Source organism: Nilaparvata lugens, chromosome 7 (assembly GCF_014356525.2).
Source record: "Nilaparvata lugens isolate BPH chromosome 7, ASM1435652v1, whole genome shotgun sequence".
NCBI lineage: Eukaryota > Metazoa > Arthropoda > Insecta > Hemiptera > Delphacidae > Nilaparvata > Nilaparvata lugens.
This window is the reverse complement of record NC_052510.1, coordinates 32,826,506-32,844,192: the sequence shown is the minus strand read 5'-3', so window position 1 is coordinate 32,844,192 and position 17,687 is coordinate 32,826,506. Positions and strand designations below refer to the sequence as shown.

The 17,687-nt window shown below is 33.3% G+C and overlaps 1 protein-coding gene across 1 annotated transcript; it reads right to left on the bottom strand.

Annotated features, from left to right (window-relative positions):
- Positions 1 to 166: 166 nt before the first annotated feature.
- Positions 167 to 15,369, bottom strand: LOC111048565 (60S ribosomal protein L7a). The gene is made up of 6 exons (XM_022334480.2): positions 15,053 to 15,369; positions 13,782 to 13,896; positions 10,792 to 10,941; positions 2,677 to 2,897; positions 1,697 to 1,819; positions 167 to 385 (listed from the first exon to the last, which is right to left on the bottom strand). Exons 1-6 carry the CDS (start codon positions 15,065 to 15,067, stop codon positions 203 to 205), a joined length of 807 nt encoding a protein of 268 aa, XP_022190172.1. The 5' UTR covers positions 15,068 to 15,369; the 3' UTR covers positions 167 to 202.
- Positions 15,370 to 17,687: the final 2,318 nt, after the last annotated feature.

Here is a 17,687-nt window from a genome sequence, read left to right as displayed (position 1 = left end):
GCGTTCAGTGTGAGCAGCTACATGCAAGTCACAACTTGTTTCAATTGAACTTTCAAGATTTTGTATTTCGGTTCATTCATGATTTGAATGACATACGCAGTCAATATGATCACACCCTAATCATCTATTTTCAGGCTGACCAAGGATAAAAAATGAAGCAAGAGTATAGAAGTCAATTTTCAACTTTTAATAAAAAACAGAACTAGCCCTGTTTCTGGGCCAACTCCCTAGCCTTGGCCTTCTCGATCTTGGCGATGCGGGCCATCGACTTGCTGCCGAGCAGTCCGCCTCCCCAGTGCCGCTTGATCTCCTCGTACCTGTCGTTGTAGTTGGTCTTCACAGCCTCGATCACCTTCGTCAACGACGCTCGGTCACCAGTATCCACCTGCAACACCAACACCGCCATCAAAATTAACAAATTATTCATTAATCGCACTTCTTTAGGTAATCTTTTCAACATTCAATAGAGTAGTATGAAACATTCAAATGATTACAAATAACCCTGTTTTGTTAAAATACAACAATTAATTTATTCTCATCGCACTTGCTATTCTCCTTTGGATAATCCTTTCAACATTCAACAGGTTAATATATTCAGGCCGGGTTGCACAACATTGATTGATTGGTTCTCGTGGAATTAATCACGGTTAAAATTTAACCGGCTGTTGTGCAACCGGCACTAAATGTCCAAATGATTACAAATAACCTTGTTTTGTTAAGACAATAATTTGTTTTCTATTTCTCAATTATTCTGCTTTAGATTATGACAAAAAATAGTGTACGTTACTTGGACGTGAATGTCTTTTGCAGTGCTCGAATGAAATTCAAGTCTCGGCTAACGCCTCGACTAGAAACATCATTTTCGCCTGCAAAAGGCCCCTCCCCGTCCATGTGACGAAAGATACTATAACTGAACAATAATCAAAACTTTATTCTTACAAAAAAACACAGATCGAAAAAGAGTAACTAAGGACTTAGTACTATTTCTCTCTCAACTTTAGATAACATTAACAAGACATACGGTTATGTCATTCAGGGTTCCATTTTCACAAAATTTCTAGTCAAAAATGATTTTTGAATTTAGATGTTTCGAATACCAAAATTATACCACCTTTTTTTTCTAAAATAGAAAATATTCACTTATGAGAGGAAATCTTGATGAGGAGAATCTATTGAATTGCCTCTATCTTATGTGATTAAGCAATAAAATGTTTATCATTCCTAAAACATATTTTCCGTAAAACATCAAGTTCACAATGACAACTGACTGTGCTGATGCCATAAAACATTTATTTAATGAGATTTACATTTTAATTAGTACAAACCCAATTTAATTTTTCTGTTTTTGTAAATGTTTTCCTTTATAACTTTGTGCTTTCTTTATAACGTTGTGCTTTGTTTTATAGATTATCAGTACAGCAGTACTTCTACAATTATTTTGAAAAATGGCAGCTTGGTATATTTTTTATGATTACAGCATTGATATTAATATAATTTAAAAATGGCAGCGCTGCTGGAAGAATGGATGTTGGTTGAAGGACATACACTTATATTATTTCCTTGATCCTTCTTACGACCGTATCAGCTTCTACACCACAGCAAAGACTCTTTCAGCCTCTCAAGCCCAATCCAAGCAACAGAAATTCTAGAGCTAATAAAAATGTTCTAGTTGAAAGAATGCACTTTCTTTTCTCACCTGTGTCAACGCCAAACTAGTGCATGTTTTCTTATTGACAAGGCGACCCAGCCTTGCCTTGCCCTTGATGATGCAGTAGGGCACTCCCATCTTTCTGCACAAGGCTGGTAGGAAAAGGACAAGCTGCAAAATAAAACCAACATTCATGATTATAATAGGAATGTTGATAGTAACATCGTGAAACATATTGTACATGAGAATGTATAATACGTCTAAGACAAAAATGCTAAATTTTCAAGAGGAGCCAACATTTCATTCACTGTTTAGGATCTATGAAAGCTTTTAAAATTGTTGAACTGAATCTGATTTGACAGTCATATAGCCTAATATTGTACTGTGAAACTGTCTCATTACTTAATATTTTATTGAAAATGGAGATCATCCACTGAAATAAAGTGATCTTATCGTAACGAGATTTCGAAAATGGAAGTAGATATAACACCGAGTTATTAGTCAGGAATGTTATGTACAGTGAGGTCACTTTGTCAAGTCAGTAAAAAAGAAAGGACAACAGCGTTGTCGATTTTCTGCGTTACCACTGCCTTGATAGTAGATATTTATTTATTCATTTGTGGATACAATTACAAATCGTATAAATATGCTTGGGTAAGAATAACAGGCATTGCCTAAAACTATTCTATTCCCAAATTTTGATATCTCACTCATTCAGGTATATCTGATGTGATATCAATATCAATTATTCATTCTTGTTCATGATAATGAAAAAAATCTTTACCTAACCCTTCTATTTATTTATCAATGATTTAAATAAATAAATTTTCATAATTGAGACTAAATATTTTTGTAATCAATTAGGCCTATATTTCTAAATTGTTTAAAAAAGAAATCTAGCAACGTTGCAGGGCAAGAAAAGAGTAGCGACAGGAAACTATCCTGAAACTGACAGAAATGTCCCGAAAATGTCCAGTGTTGTTACCGGACACTTTGTTTAAATCAACAGTTCAAGTAGGTGAAATCACCTCAATGGGGTCGACATCGTGAGCGATGACAACAATCTGGGCCTTCTTCTGTTCGACGAGCTTGACGACTGTGTTGACGCCCTGGCGGATGATGTTGGGCCTCTTGGTGGGCGCATCCTCCTTCTTGGCTGCCTTGCTCTCGGCGCGGGCCTTCAGTCTCGCCTTTTTCGCCTCGGGCGTTTCCGGCTTGTACTTCTCCAGGATTTTGAACAGCTGAGTGGCTGTAACAACACATTCACATCAACCCATTTGCCTATTCTGTAGGCCTACATTTCAAACGTAATAAAAAGTATTCATGTGGACTATGTAGTTGAATTTCGAAATGGAAACTTGCTCAACTAATAATTTGGATAAAACGAAATATCAGAATTTTTGAGTTAATGTCTGCCTTTTTCATCATAGCAATGTCATTAATGGAAGATACGAATAACCGGTTGTGTATATTGAATCCAACTGTGATTGATCATTGTTTCATTGATAGTTTGATTGATAAGTGCGTGCGTCCCGTAAGCGACTGTATAACTGTTAAAAAACGAGAATCTTGGCAAGGAAACACAATGTATCAAGTAAGAAATGTACAAGAATTAATCATAGAATTGGCTCTGATGTAAAAATCTCATCATAGCTAAGCAAACAAGAATAAACATTTCAATGGACTTTAATATTTTTATGATAATACATAAGAACCGGAATGTTTCTAGTAGTTTACAATTTTAATCTACATGGTTCCTGCACCACAGACACAAAAGAAATTAGTTTCACGTCAACAAATCATAGGATTGGCTCTTTGTTACATTATTGCAAGCAGAAAATTTGTCAACACAACTACTAATATCTGAAGAGAAGTAAAATCAATATCAATGAAATTTACTGAGAAATAGGCAGAGAGCCCGGATAATTGACGGGGTTTGGTTGAAACAACTGAGGGGCGATTGCTAAGATCGGGATTATCTCTTGCGCTCGGCTAAAAACCGGTTTTTGCGCCGCAGATCAAAAATCAGTTTGCTGAGTTCGGGATTAACAACGCTCGAGCGCAAAAGTTGGCCGACCGACAATTATCGCAGGGAAAAACCAGCGGTCTAAAAATCGGTTTGCTGAGTTCCAGTCTAGACTAAAAATTAATCTCGGTGGATTGCTGAGTTCAAGCGTAGGTCAACTCGGGTTTAAAAGATAATCTCGGTGGATTGCTGAGATCGGGATCAGGCTAAAATGTGATAATCTCAGGAGAAAAATGATGATTTTAGACTCCAACTTAGACCTGCTAGTAGGCAGGTTTCAAGTTCGGGATTAAGCTATTGTTTCGATTTTATCAAAAACCAGTGTCAAATTGGGGTTCTTCTTTGAATTCTGAACAATTTCATTACCCATAAAGTCATATTTGAAATGTTTCTCCACTGATTTTAAAAATATTATAACATAAGAAAGTGAAAATGAAAACACATTCAAACAAGAAAATTCTATACCTCTCACGAAAAGGGGTCCGGGGAGCCTCCCTCGGAAAATTTTAGAAAAATACCCTCAATTTGATGTGATTCTAAGCAATTTCTACTTGAAAAACTACATCCTAATAATGAAGTTTCTTTATGTTCAGTGGGCTAATTATTTTTAATTTTTCATAGAAAATAATATATCATAGGCCTATGATATTTCAGTTCATATAAAAAATAGAATGAAAATTTAATTTTATAAGTCATTTAATTGTTTTAAAGTTATAGTCCTCAAACCTATGATTTTCATGATTTTTACTCAAGTGCAAAAACATATATTGGGGGGGGGGGGATATATCCATGTTCCCAGATATTAGTGGAGATTTGTATATCCTCCTGTCCCCAGTGGAAACTACTCTTTAATCATAACATAACTGGGACATTTTGTGGGTACCATACTAGAAAAAAGGTGCTGGAGCATTGGTTAAGGGAACTACGTTTCAATCACATGAACTGATTTACATACATGATCTATTCATATTCATGCATGAAACTGAATGAACAATTATCAATACATGTTATATTGAACTTTCAATAATTGTTAAAGATGGTAAAAACAAAACCGACTTACTTCAAAAAGATCTTTCTGAAGTATTCGCTATACGCAGTTTCATAGAGTAAAGATACTGTTTGAAAGTTAAGTTACCTATTTATTTGTCTCTAGCAGTACGCACTAGCCCGTTCACTGTGTAGCCCATAATTTTATTATCATTCTCTCAACACTTATATTATATATTTTCTGGTTTAAACAATGTCTGAAATATTAAATTAGAAGCCAATAAATTCTTTTGACTCAATTTCTATCAGTGGTCGATTACCTTCTACGAATCTGGGCTACGATAGTATCCATAATTGGTTTGAACATAATATGGAACTGCACCTACATCAGTAATGAAGGAGATCTGTATTAAATACGTTGTAATTGTAAGAGAGTGTGAGATGATGATGATATCTATGTGGGGTTGATTGTTGCTAATTGGAGGCAGCTGCGTTTGCTTTCATCATCACGGGATGCAGAAATAGTGTGCATTGCATAATTGAACTATTAAGTTGAGTCCAGACCGTGATGAGCGACCCTTCGTTTGCGTGATCCTTGCTGTGGAAGTGTTTTTGTGAGTGGATGTAGTGAATAATGGATTATCTTGAATATTTGGATTATTACGAACCAATCGAACCGATCAAGTCGGCCAGTACGGTGTCCGAATTTAAAATTGAAGAGAAGTGCTGATTGCTCTCAGATTTTTTGCTGATGTTAGTCCACAGAGAGACTGGCGATTTATGTGAGTACTGCAGCATCATGTCGCCTTGTACATAGTGTTGCGGCTATAGCTATTATTTTTTAGTAAAAATATTACAATGAAAAAATATTACATTGAATTCCTAGCTGGACAATACGCTAGAAAAAATACTAAATTTATGAAATAAATGAAAATGAATTACAAATGAACACCAAAAAGGTGAGGAGTTGTTCATGTGTTCACTGTAACGACATTCTAAATAGTTTAGAAGATTATCTAATCGCAGATGATCATAACGACAGTCAAGAAAGGATCGAAATGAAAAAGAGAGAGAATGGGAGTAAATGGGGGAAAGAGAGAGAGAGAGAGAGAGAGAGAGAGAGAGAGAGAGAGAGAGAGAGAGAGAGAGAGAGAGAATGAGATTGATTGGTTTATTTTCTTCTTCCCCTCTCTCACTCTCTCTCTCTCTCTTAGTGGGGAGGATATGTTTAATATTCTTTCCGAAGAATGGACATTGATATGTCCAAAGCTCCGCCAATTTATGTAGATGCATAACAATATAATTATTATCTATAGTTATTATATTACAAATTGATTTTTCATATCATATACAATTCAATAATTATTTTCTTAGTCTATATTATGTAAATTCTCTATAATTTTGCTGTATTGTATGCTATTGTATATAAGTGTATAAACCAGTATATATATTGTAATCTACATAAATAGAGTACTCAATCAATCAATCTCTTTCTCATTAGGGCATATTATAGAGAGATTGATTGATTGATTGAGTACTTTATTTATGTAGATTACAATATATACTGGCTTATACACTTATATACAATAGCTCACAATACAGCAAAATTATAGATGAATTTACATAATATAGACTAAGAAAATAATTATTGAAAGTATATGATATGAAAAAGTAATTTGTAATATAATAACTATAGATAATTATATTGTTATGCATCTACATAAATTGGCGGAGCTTTGGACATATCAATGTCCATTCTTCGGAAAGAATATTAAAAATATCCTCCCCACTAACTCTCTTCCAAAAGAGAGAGACAGAGAATAAGAAGAAAAAAACAAGAAACAAACGAATGATGGGAGTGTGAGTGAGTGAGTGTAAAAGCAATACACAAAGACAGCGTGTGAGAGCCAAAGTAGCAATAATTCCCCGTGGATTCCTCCAGTTGCGCCTCGGTCTGGCTAAACTTGAGCGTCGGTCTGGCTAAGCCCGCGGATCAAAGTTGCTCTCGATCACGAGATGACCGACGGCTAAACTCGATCTCAGCAAATCGATTTTTTAACCAAGACCAAAGTTGCGCTAGACCAACGTTGCGCCGGGGTTAGCCAGACCCGATCTCAGCAATCGCCCCTGAGTGCCGGTTTTCGAGCTCGGTATTTAGCTAAGTTCTAGACTTTAAACAGCTGGAGTCAGAAAAGAGGATTTTCGGAACGGGGCGTAGTCGCAGTTTTCATGATAATCTTTATTTTCTCATTTTTACAATTTGAAACGTTTTCCCTTGACAAAATGAAACATTCCTAAATAATTCAAAATAGTTGAAACTTTACACTATTTAATCTTTATTTTGTGTTTAATTTTATAGTTTTTCGAAATTCAATTAAAACGTGGAGTGCGTCTACGCCCCGTTTCGGAAAGTCAATTTTCTGACTCCAGCTGTTTAAAGTCTAGAACTTAGCTAAATCCCGAGCTCGGAAACCGGCCCTAAATGTTTTCTTAGGTCTAAGAAAGTAATTCAAATTTAAAATATTGCTGTTCAGAAGAGATGTCATTTCACAAGAATTATTCATAGGATTGGCTCTGGTAAATTTCATCATAACAGCAAACTTATTGGGTCAGTCCAACTTCATCAACGAGTTTGAAAAGTTTTCATTTAACAATTCTGCATTTTCATACTATAGCCCTATTTGTAAAACTTATCAAATTTTAATCTGTATAGATAATTCACTAGGCTATTGGAATAATATCCACTCTCAACACTTTTATGAATAAATAAATAATAATTTCAAAATTTAGTTTGCATTTAGAAGATTTAAATGTAGGCTGGATGACTTGTTTTTGGTTATCACCTGTATAATTGGTTTTAACACGAAATTATTCAATTCTTATCATTGTATTATTTATAAGAAGCATTACTATAATATTTATTATATAGGTATATATTTTTTCCATTTTTCAGTATTGCTAGTAGTACTTCGTACTGTTTGCTTTATGAACTCACAGCTAGCGCACAAGTTTAACTTTGCTGGATGTGCCAAATTATTTAGATCTATTATAATTTACATTTTTATTATGCATTTTGTATGTATCATTCATGTTTTGTAACTATGTAATTTTGGCGAAATAAACATTCTTATCTTATCTTATATAAATAAATTTGTCAATTCTGTAGCTCAGATTCCAGTTAATTTCACATTAATTATTCATAGGATTGGCTCTGGTAACTATAATCATCATGGCAAACAGAAAAATCACTTTCGAATTCCAATTTTCAAAATTGAAGTCTTTCTATAGCAAATGGGAAGAATAGGAATCAATGGTCACAATGCTGAGATATAGATAGTGATGTGGATCGGGAATATTCCCAGTGGGAAGGAACTTATGATTTGGCAATATTTCCGAGGCCAAGAAATTTAGGGAATTTATAAAGTTGTTCTAAAAATGATTGAAATTGATCAATCCCACTCATATTTCACATCAATGAATTATCATTCTATTTGATAATGATCAAGCTCAGCCACATTTTACATTGATATAATCAATAAATCAGCATTCTTTGAGCCTGTTTATGCTCACTCACTCACGTCTTTTAAATACTCGTATAGTCCAGTCAATGAAAGATTATAGAGGGAAAGTTTTGGAACACAATTTTTGACCCCGTAGCCCTTTTAAGGGTAGTAAGGGGTAAACATATCAAAAGTCCTCACTCCTACCCCCTGTGCTAAGGTGGTGGGGGTGGTTTGAATGTGCCACATTTTGTTTTTGCATATCTCTCGAACAATATGTGCCTTTCAAAAATTTTTGTCGAACACAGTCAAGCTAACAAAATTTAATTATTCACCTTTTGGCAAACTAGTTTATTGTAATAATTCCACAAAAATATCATATCTTATTGTGATACATTATACAATATATATGAAATATTGAACGAGCGTTAGCGAAGTTCTTACTTTTGACTTACTAAAGGCCAAAGTAGCTTTTTATCTGTTTGTAAGTTCATAAAGTTCGACAAGAACTTTACAGAGAGTTGATCAAACAGCTTCAAATTTTGTACACGAATTCATCGAACCTTTCTTTTTACAGGTCAAGTTCGTTGGACAACAAAATTGACTCACTCCGTCGTCCTTTTTCAGGATATAAAAATAACATTGAAAGTGCATAAAGAAAAAATTGTTTTGATTTATCATTTATCAGTCAGCTGGAATTATTTGCATGCTATTTTTGTAATTTTTTCATTCATTAAAAAAAAACTGGTGCTATTTGGGAGATAGCACAGACTGTCGTCAGACAGACAGACTTTATGCGTCGACACATGATTTCAGCTGAATAATACACAACTTTAATTTATAAGTTATATATTGACTCGCTTCCGTTAACGTCTGCCTGCCTGTCTGTAACATACACTTAATCCATAATACTACTTTCGATAGCAGTTACTATGAAAATTTTTTTGTTCCAAGTGTTGAATTTGTGAGTAGAAGCTCCTATTAGTGTTCATCAACACTTGATTATTCAATGTATTTAATTTTAATTTAATGTACTCATTCATTTAATTTTTGTATAATTTATTAGTATCTTCAAATGTTGAGATCATTGAAACGGTTTGAGATGTGCGGGTTTCACCATTAATTTTCCTTTGAAATTCTTTATCGAAACCATCATATTTGGATTCAAAATGAAGCTAGATTCGAAATGAAATTGGATCCTTATGACGGAAAAAAGTTTTGAAGAGTAGAAAGTATTTTTCTTCAATTCGAATAGGATCCCCATGGATCCTACTACTGTAATATCATACATGTAAGATATATTTAGCTGTTTCCATAATAATTTCACCAACTCTGTATAATTACAGGTTGCGGATCTCAGAGATCAATACAACATTTTATGAGTGAGTTCTTCAACCCAGGGGGATTCTAGTTAATGTATAATGAATATATTGAATTTCATGAAAATTATTTAGGTTGTTCAAAGTTTTTTTTGCATTTTCTGATGATAGTGTTAGAGATGAGTGAAAAAATAATATGGCTTAGAGGGTAATTAAATTGTTCAGAATTCAAAGACGATCCCTAATATAACATCAACTTTTGTCAAAAACGAAACAATAAAAGAGTTATTGACTTAATCCCGAACTTAAACCTGCCCTCTAGCAGGTCTACGTTGAAGTCTAAAACATCATTTTTCTGCCCAATATTATCTGATTTAAGCTCGGACTTCGGCTAATAAGCCCACCGATATTATCTTTTAGACCGGGGTTAAACCGTCGTTCTCATAAGCCAAACTTTCTAATCCTGGGGTTTATCCATGCGATAATTGCCTTTTACGCCTCAGCTCAGCCAGACCCGAGCTCATAAAGCCGATTTTAGACCGCAGCGCAAAAACCAGTTATTAATCCTGGACTACGCCTCGGCTCAGCCAGACCCGAGCTCATAAAGCCGAATTTTAGACCGCAGCGCAAAAACCGGTTTTTAATCCTGGACTAGAGATAACCCGGAGCTCATAAACCGGCCCTTAATGTATTCAATTTTAATTAAGATACAGTTGTTCTAATTGAGAATGATATACTTATAAAATGATTGCACTTGTCTTTCTGCAGCTCAGATACCATTTCATTTCACTTTGATAACATTCATAGGATTGGCTCTGGTAATCATCATCATAGCTAACAGAAGTTCAAATTCTTGTGTATAGAACCTTGAAATAAAATTAAGTTATTTTTTCTAATTATTCCCAAAGTACAAATATTTCAAAAACTCAATTGATAAATTTTTTGATTACCGCGATCATATAAAATATAACTAGTAATATTATCTCCCTAGCAGAGATAGTAATAATCATATTATTAGAATCTGTTACATTAATCACTTTCTGAAGCTCAGATCTCAGATAGAATGGAAATGATTATACATGTAGGCTAATAATCATAGGATTGGCTCTTTGATAAATCATAGCAAGAATGAATAAATTCATTAGAATTTAAAAAATTCTATTCAGATGAATAAATTAATGTGAAAGAGACTCTTAATTGTTAAAATATAAATTAAAAAAACAACTAGACATTTCATAAATTCATATTACCTCAAATTAAGAAAATTTGTATGAATTTAAATAAATAGGAAGTGAATAAAAATAGGCCTACCTGTCTGCTTGTCAAGGGACTGTTGGAACTGGTTGATTGGAGGGGGAACCTTCAAACGCTTCTGAAGTACAGCCTTCTGCCGTTGAATCCTGATGTATTTGGGCCATTTTACAAAACGACTGAGATCACGTTTGGGTTGGATGTCCTGACCTAAAGAGATAAAATTCATTTTATAAAATACAATTGATGAATAGGCTACATAATGCATTTACCTGATTTGTATCTATTGTCTAAGAATAAATGATAGAAAGAATACTGCTTCTAAAAGCCATTCAACAAACATGAGGCGAATAGTTATGAATACTCATAACAAACCCGTTAAATTGACTAAGTTATAAAATCAAATTTGAAAAACTAGGAAAAAAAATCAACTAAATCTAAATAATATCAGCAAATGAATAACATTATTGAACTTTATGATGTCAATAACTATCTTACTGAAAGTTATTTAATAATTAAAAAATAAGAATAACTTACAAGCAATTATTAAATTTTTTAGAAAGAATGAAAATGAAATAAATATCCGCTCAGTATGTCAAGTTACATCAACAATATCAGGTGAAGAAATTCAAGATTATTCTTGCATCATAGCGGAATAAAAACTCCAAATAATTAATCAATGAAGAAAACTTGACTAGAGTTGCCGAAGCGAAAATGGGTCTCTCAAGGTCACAGTTTCCTCTTGACACCAACACCCGTCTCTACCAACACTGTTGCCACTTTGTACTAGGGGTGGCTAGTAAGAGAGTAAGTGAATGTGTGTGACAGTGAAGTATTGTTCTTGTGAGGAGTATTGTTTGTCTTCTCTGGATTGTTGACTATGACGAGGACAATATAGTTCACGTTTTTACAAATGTATTGAAAATAATGATTATATATTATATATAATACATATAGCTTCCAACAGCTGTGCTGGTGTTAGAATGAGAAATGATCAAATGAGAATTCATGCTAATTGAAAAATGCAGAGGGAAGTGGACACTACAAGAATATTGAATAAAATAAATAAAATTACATCACTCCACTTGGGTCTTCAAGTAACCTTTATGAAGTAATCTCTCAGTTTATAAATAGTTGCATTTATAAAGAAAAATCTAATCATGATTATAAAATTGGATTTCTTGATGTCATGACTCAAGAAAGAGTTATACATTATACATAACAATATTCTTTCCTCCATTTCATGATGTTGTAGAAGATAGACTAGGTAGCGGGGGATGTTATTGTTCTAACTTCAAAGAATGACACAATAAAACTTTTGGAACCTGACGTGCTTAATAGAATTTGTGACAGGTAGTGACGGAAAAGAGGAAGAGGGAAGGTATGAGAAGTAAAGAGCGATCTTCAGGGTGTAGAAATATAGTCAATGTATATAGACTGGTCGAGTGAGGGGTGGTCACCAGTGGCAACATTGCAGTGGCCTTGAGAGATCCATTTTTGCTTGGGCTACTATATAAACAAGTCAAGTTTGTGAATTACCTTCAAATAACTTTTGAATAGTTTCTCATGAAATATTCGCTCAGTTTGTCAATTCACATCAACAAAATCAGGTGAAGAAATTCAAAATAATTCTTGCATCACAGCGAAATATAATTCAAGAGCAAAATATCAAAGAACAATAACGTATAACTTGATGTATTTCAAACTGAAGTCATCGTGGATAATTCAAGACACACAGAATTTGAATATCAATTCAGTGTTCAGGAATTGTTTCCAAATACCTTCTATTGTTAATGTGTAATCAGCATTATTATTGTTATATTTATCAATTTTTAGAAGCTCGCTGTCAGTGAGTCAAGTTACAGTGACTGAATAACCTATAAATTCATCTCTCAAACACACAATAAAAAACGTGGACCGCTCAGTATGCCAATTACATCAATGAAATCAGGTGAAGAAATTCAAGATAATGTATTACTTGCATCATTGCGGAGGTAGGTTTTGAAGTTTTATAATCCATTATACCTAAATGAATGTGTTAAATGTTGACGATAATATGCATTCCATTGAGATATCGATCAGTTTGTTGTTTCGTAGACTTGCACATTAATCTATAAAAAATGTTGTTGGGCAACCGCTGCTATCTCAGATATTAGGCTATTAAAGATATCGACTCGATTAGTTTTCAAACCGGTATTTCTAACGTTGAAATTAAATTGTATCAGAACAGGCTAGCAGCGCGCATCTATCATCATCATCTTTTCATTGAAAAAAGAAAAGATGATATCTTTAAGGCTGTGCAAAAGGCTAGAACAACTTTTTACTTGAGATATTTTTCAACGTTTTTTTATTTTTATACTATCAAGCTTATCAAAATAAGAGTTATCTAAGGAAAATTTTTTTTCCGATCATCACCCTTTCAAGTTATGAGCGCATAAGTTAAAATTTTTGAGACAGAAAATTACAAATTCGGTAAGAGATAAATCCATGAAATTTTGAGGATAAATTCTTCATGGTATTTTTAATTGAATAAAACAATTTTTTTTTTTTGAAAATATAAATTTTGATTTATTCAATTTAACAAAAATAACTCAACTAAAAGTTATCTTTAGTAAATTGAATAAATTTTTCAAAAATTGATAATTTCATGGATTAACCTCTTACCAAATTTGAAATGATGTCCTAAATAGTTCAACTTTATGTGCTAGGCTATCTCAAAAAGTAATATCGGAAAAAAATCACTGTGAGAAAACTTTTCCATTTCAAGTATTGATAGCTTGATAGAATAAAAATCGAAAAACTTTGAAAAATATCACCAGTGGAAAGTTTTTTATGGCCTTTGCACAACCTTAATAATAAGAGCTTAGATAACAGCGGTCGTCCAGCTATTGCACTAAAGCCTAATCCGCATATTATAAGCCAAAATATCCACAACTATAACAATACCTACGTTTGTAGGTATAGTGATGCCCAAAGACATTTACTTTCAACTTACAGTAAGTTATCAAGGTGAAATTAATATATACATTTGTTCAGAAAAAATACTTTACCAATGCCAAAGTTTCTAGGCCGCTTTTCAAAAAGAGGATTTACCACCTTCTTAACTTCCTGCTTTTTTACAACCAAAGGAGCTGCTGCTACCTTCTTTCCAACCTTCTTCTTGGGCTATAAAAAAATAGAAACAATGAGACTACAAAAACACACGGAGAATTCATTTCTATTATTCTGTAGAATAATTACTAATAGTTAAATTAAGATACGGTATTATGCAAAAATTGTAAAAGAAGACACAATCAATTAGGGTGTAAGTGCACGTCCAGTGCCAACATACGTATTATCAAATTTTTGGTTTCGATTTAGTATGTTATTTTGAGCACACAAAAATTAAACGGCGCTCACTATTGTTTTTAAATAAACTTAGTTCAAAGTAGCACAATTTTACATGCAGTTAACCTATGAGTAGCAGTCATTTTGATTATTTAAATCATCAAATTATGATATTCCTAATCTGAATTTTCCCAACCCAAAGCTTTCCCTAACCTAAGCTCTCCTAACCTAAAGCTTTTCCTAACCTACAGCTTTTCCTAACCTTAGCTACTTATGGTTGCTACTTACAGGTTAAATGCATGTAAAGTTCTGCTACTTTGAACTTAGTTTATTTTAAAAACAATAGTGAGCGCCGTTTAATTTTTGTGATTTTGTGCTCAAAATAACATACTAAATCGATCCCAACCAAAAATTTGATGACAGGTATGTTGGCACTGGACGTGCACTTTAGCCTCAATTAGGTTTACTTATAATAGCACTTATTGACAAATTCTTTACGTAAGACAAATTAAAATGTGTTCTAGAATCAAATGTGAGGTTAGAAAAGTGTCACAAGAAAACTACATTTATTCAAGCCTATATCTTTGAATACATTATGATCATATCAAGTGGAAATAGATTCTAATCAACTAAAAGAGCTATGCTCAAGAATTGAGAGAAATTTGATAGCCTGCATCTACATTACTAGCCTAATCAAGGTGCAATGGTGCACTGTCTAGCTGTTTTGATTAAATTGGCTTGATTCCTAACAAAAGAGTTGAAAACAATGTTATACTTTGAATTAGTAATTATAAACAAAAATAAAACATTGTTAATAATAATTGAAAAATAGCATTGTGATTTACAACCACATGTGTATGTAAATCATTCATTGAGATCGAGACACGAGGATAGCCTACAATATTATACAGCAGGAATTCTTCTTGGAGTGAGATAATCAATTAATATTAAATTGATAGATAAGTTCAATTAAAAAATAGTTTTAAAAACATACCTTTTTCTGAACCATGTTTTTAGTTTAATAAATCCTAAAATAAATTCACTACAAAATAACTTGCCAACACCGATGAACGGGAGGTTGGTTTCAAAAAGGAAATGACCAGCTTGATACTGCCAACCTAAGAAAAATATACTGTTTCAGTAAAAATTTGAATTTGATTATAATTTTCTAATATCTCTCAAACAAATACGTTATGTTGATTAAAATTGATCTTTTATTACAAATTATTTGAATCGAGGCGAATCAACAAATGAGTTTTTCCGACAGAGCCTTCCTCTACGCGGTTTCTTTGAACAAAATGGAACTATTGATTCTAAGTTGTTGACTTTTACCGTAACTATATATTCTCGAAGGCTCATTATGTTTACATACAGAGCTGTGCTGTATAGTGAGGTCCACGTTATAATGGCAATGAAGAAAGATATATAGTGAGGTCCACGTTATAATAACAGTGGATGAAGATATTATAGAAGAATAGCAATGCCGATTCTCTGCATTGATTATTTATATTTCTATACTGTCAAAAACATAATTAGCATCGTTGTGGACCTAGAAAAGGATAGTACCACCGGCTTTGTCGAATGATAGACAAGGATAGCAATGTCATAGTTGAGCAAATACTGTCATTATAACGTGGACCTCACTATTATAGTGAGGTCCACATTATAAGGCAGTGTACGGTTGACAATACTGTTGCTGTCCTTCTCTATCATACAACAAAACAGATAGCACTATCTCTCTCTCGCTTTGCAATGTTGTCTGTTTGCCAGAATATTTTATATTCACTTTCAACAGTGACTGTACAAAACTAAACAAAAAATTCTCAGCCGCCATTTTTTTTCTTCATTCTATCAAAATACTTGAGTACACAAGTCTTATAATTGATTAAAAATGTATTTTTGAAACGATGAAATAATTTTTAAACATTACCGTAGAAACACAAATTAAAATACTTGAAATTACATTTTAAAATTTGATAACTAACCATCTTAGGCCTCATCCATGCTTCAGTTAGCCTACCCATATAATATGGGTAACCTATATAGTTTTACTAATATGGTTATCTTCTTCTTCTTCTCTATACTTATAAAAGGCTAAGCCCCGACAGAATGAAATCACACCACAGCCCAAACTACTGAGCCTAAAAGCTTGAAATTTTGCACGATTGTTTATGGTAGCCTGAAAACATCCACTAAGAAAGGATTTTCAGAAATTTGCCCCCCTGAGGGAGCTGGGGCCCCCCCAAAATTTTGTACTTTTGAACCACTCATTTCACAGCAAAGTCATGAGGAACTTTTTTGTTCAGCTACGAAAAAAAATTAGATCTATGCAGAAAAATTTCGATCTGGAGCACAGGCGGGTCCAGGAGAGGGCATTTTTCGAAAATTTTGATGTAAAATCACACTACAGCTCAAACTAATTGTCCTACAGACTTGAAACTTTGCACAAATATTCTTCAAACATACTAGACGCGCACTAAGAACGGATTTTGAGATATTTTGCCTCTAAGGGTTTCAAAGGATGGAAAAGGATCCTATTAAGTAAGGTTATGAACATGGTAAGGTGAGTGCCATATGGAAATGAGATAATTTATTTATTGGCATGTGATATTCTAACATATGTTGTAATCATTGGAAATAACAAAATAATATGATAGAAATTCAAAAAAGAACTGCTTTCTACCGAACGATCTTAACGACAGAGAAAACGCAAATAGACCAAAGGCAACCCCACGTGACCTCACTACCAACATAACGGTTTAAAACTTCTACTGATCATTTTTTAGGTTATGTTTAGCGGAATTGTAAGGATATTAGCTTATATTTTATCAACAAACTGAACAGTCAACATGTTTAAGATGTAACAAAGTACAGTAGATACAAAATTATTCATTACTTGGTAGGTTTATTCTTATAAATAAGACCTTCTTTAGCAGAAGGCTAATCAAACACAAAGACATAACATTGATGAATTCGTTTAAAACAGAAAGTTGAAACGGTTAATAGTATGATTAGGCTATTCATCACTGTACCAGGTAAGATAATATTGCCTAGGCCCTATTTGAAATAATTTTTAGATTTTAACATTTAAAATGTACATTCAAAACAAGTATTGCTAATTATACAGAACAGTCACTTTTAGTTTTAATAAAACCATACGATTCCCCGATCTATGGACCGTGGCGATTAACTTACACTGGATAAGTAATAACGTAAATGCTTGTCACTTATAATTTTTGCCTGTCCATACTCAGGTAGGCTACAACAAATCGGGACCTGATTAGGAAACTTAGATACTTTAATCTTAAATATTGAATAGGCTACCTACCCACTGAAAAATGTTATTGATAAAACATGTAAAAACAATAATTAGGATTATTAGAATCTGCTGTATTTTCAGCCTAAAGAAAGAACGGTAGAGTTAGGAATACAGTAGTTATTAGTCAATCTAAAGGAAAACAAAATTAATACGAACATATTTAATAGCCATTGAACAAGATCAAAATGTAATCTATGTGCATCTTCTATTTTTTCAATAGAGTTTATTGAAATAGGACAAGTAGCCTATTGCATTTTAGGAGTTGATGGAGGACTATAAAGTTGGTCAGAATATTGACAATAATACACGT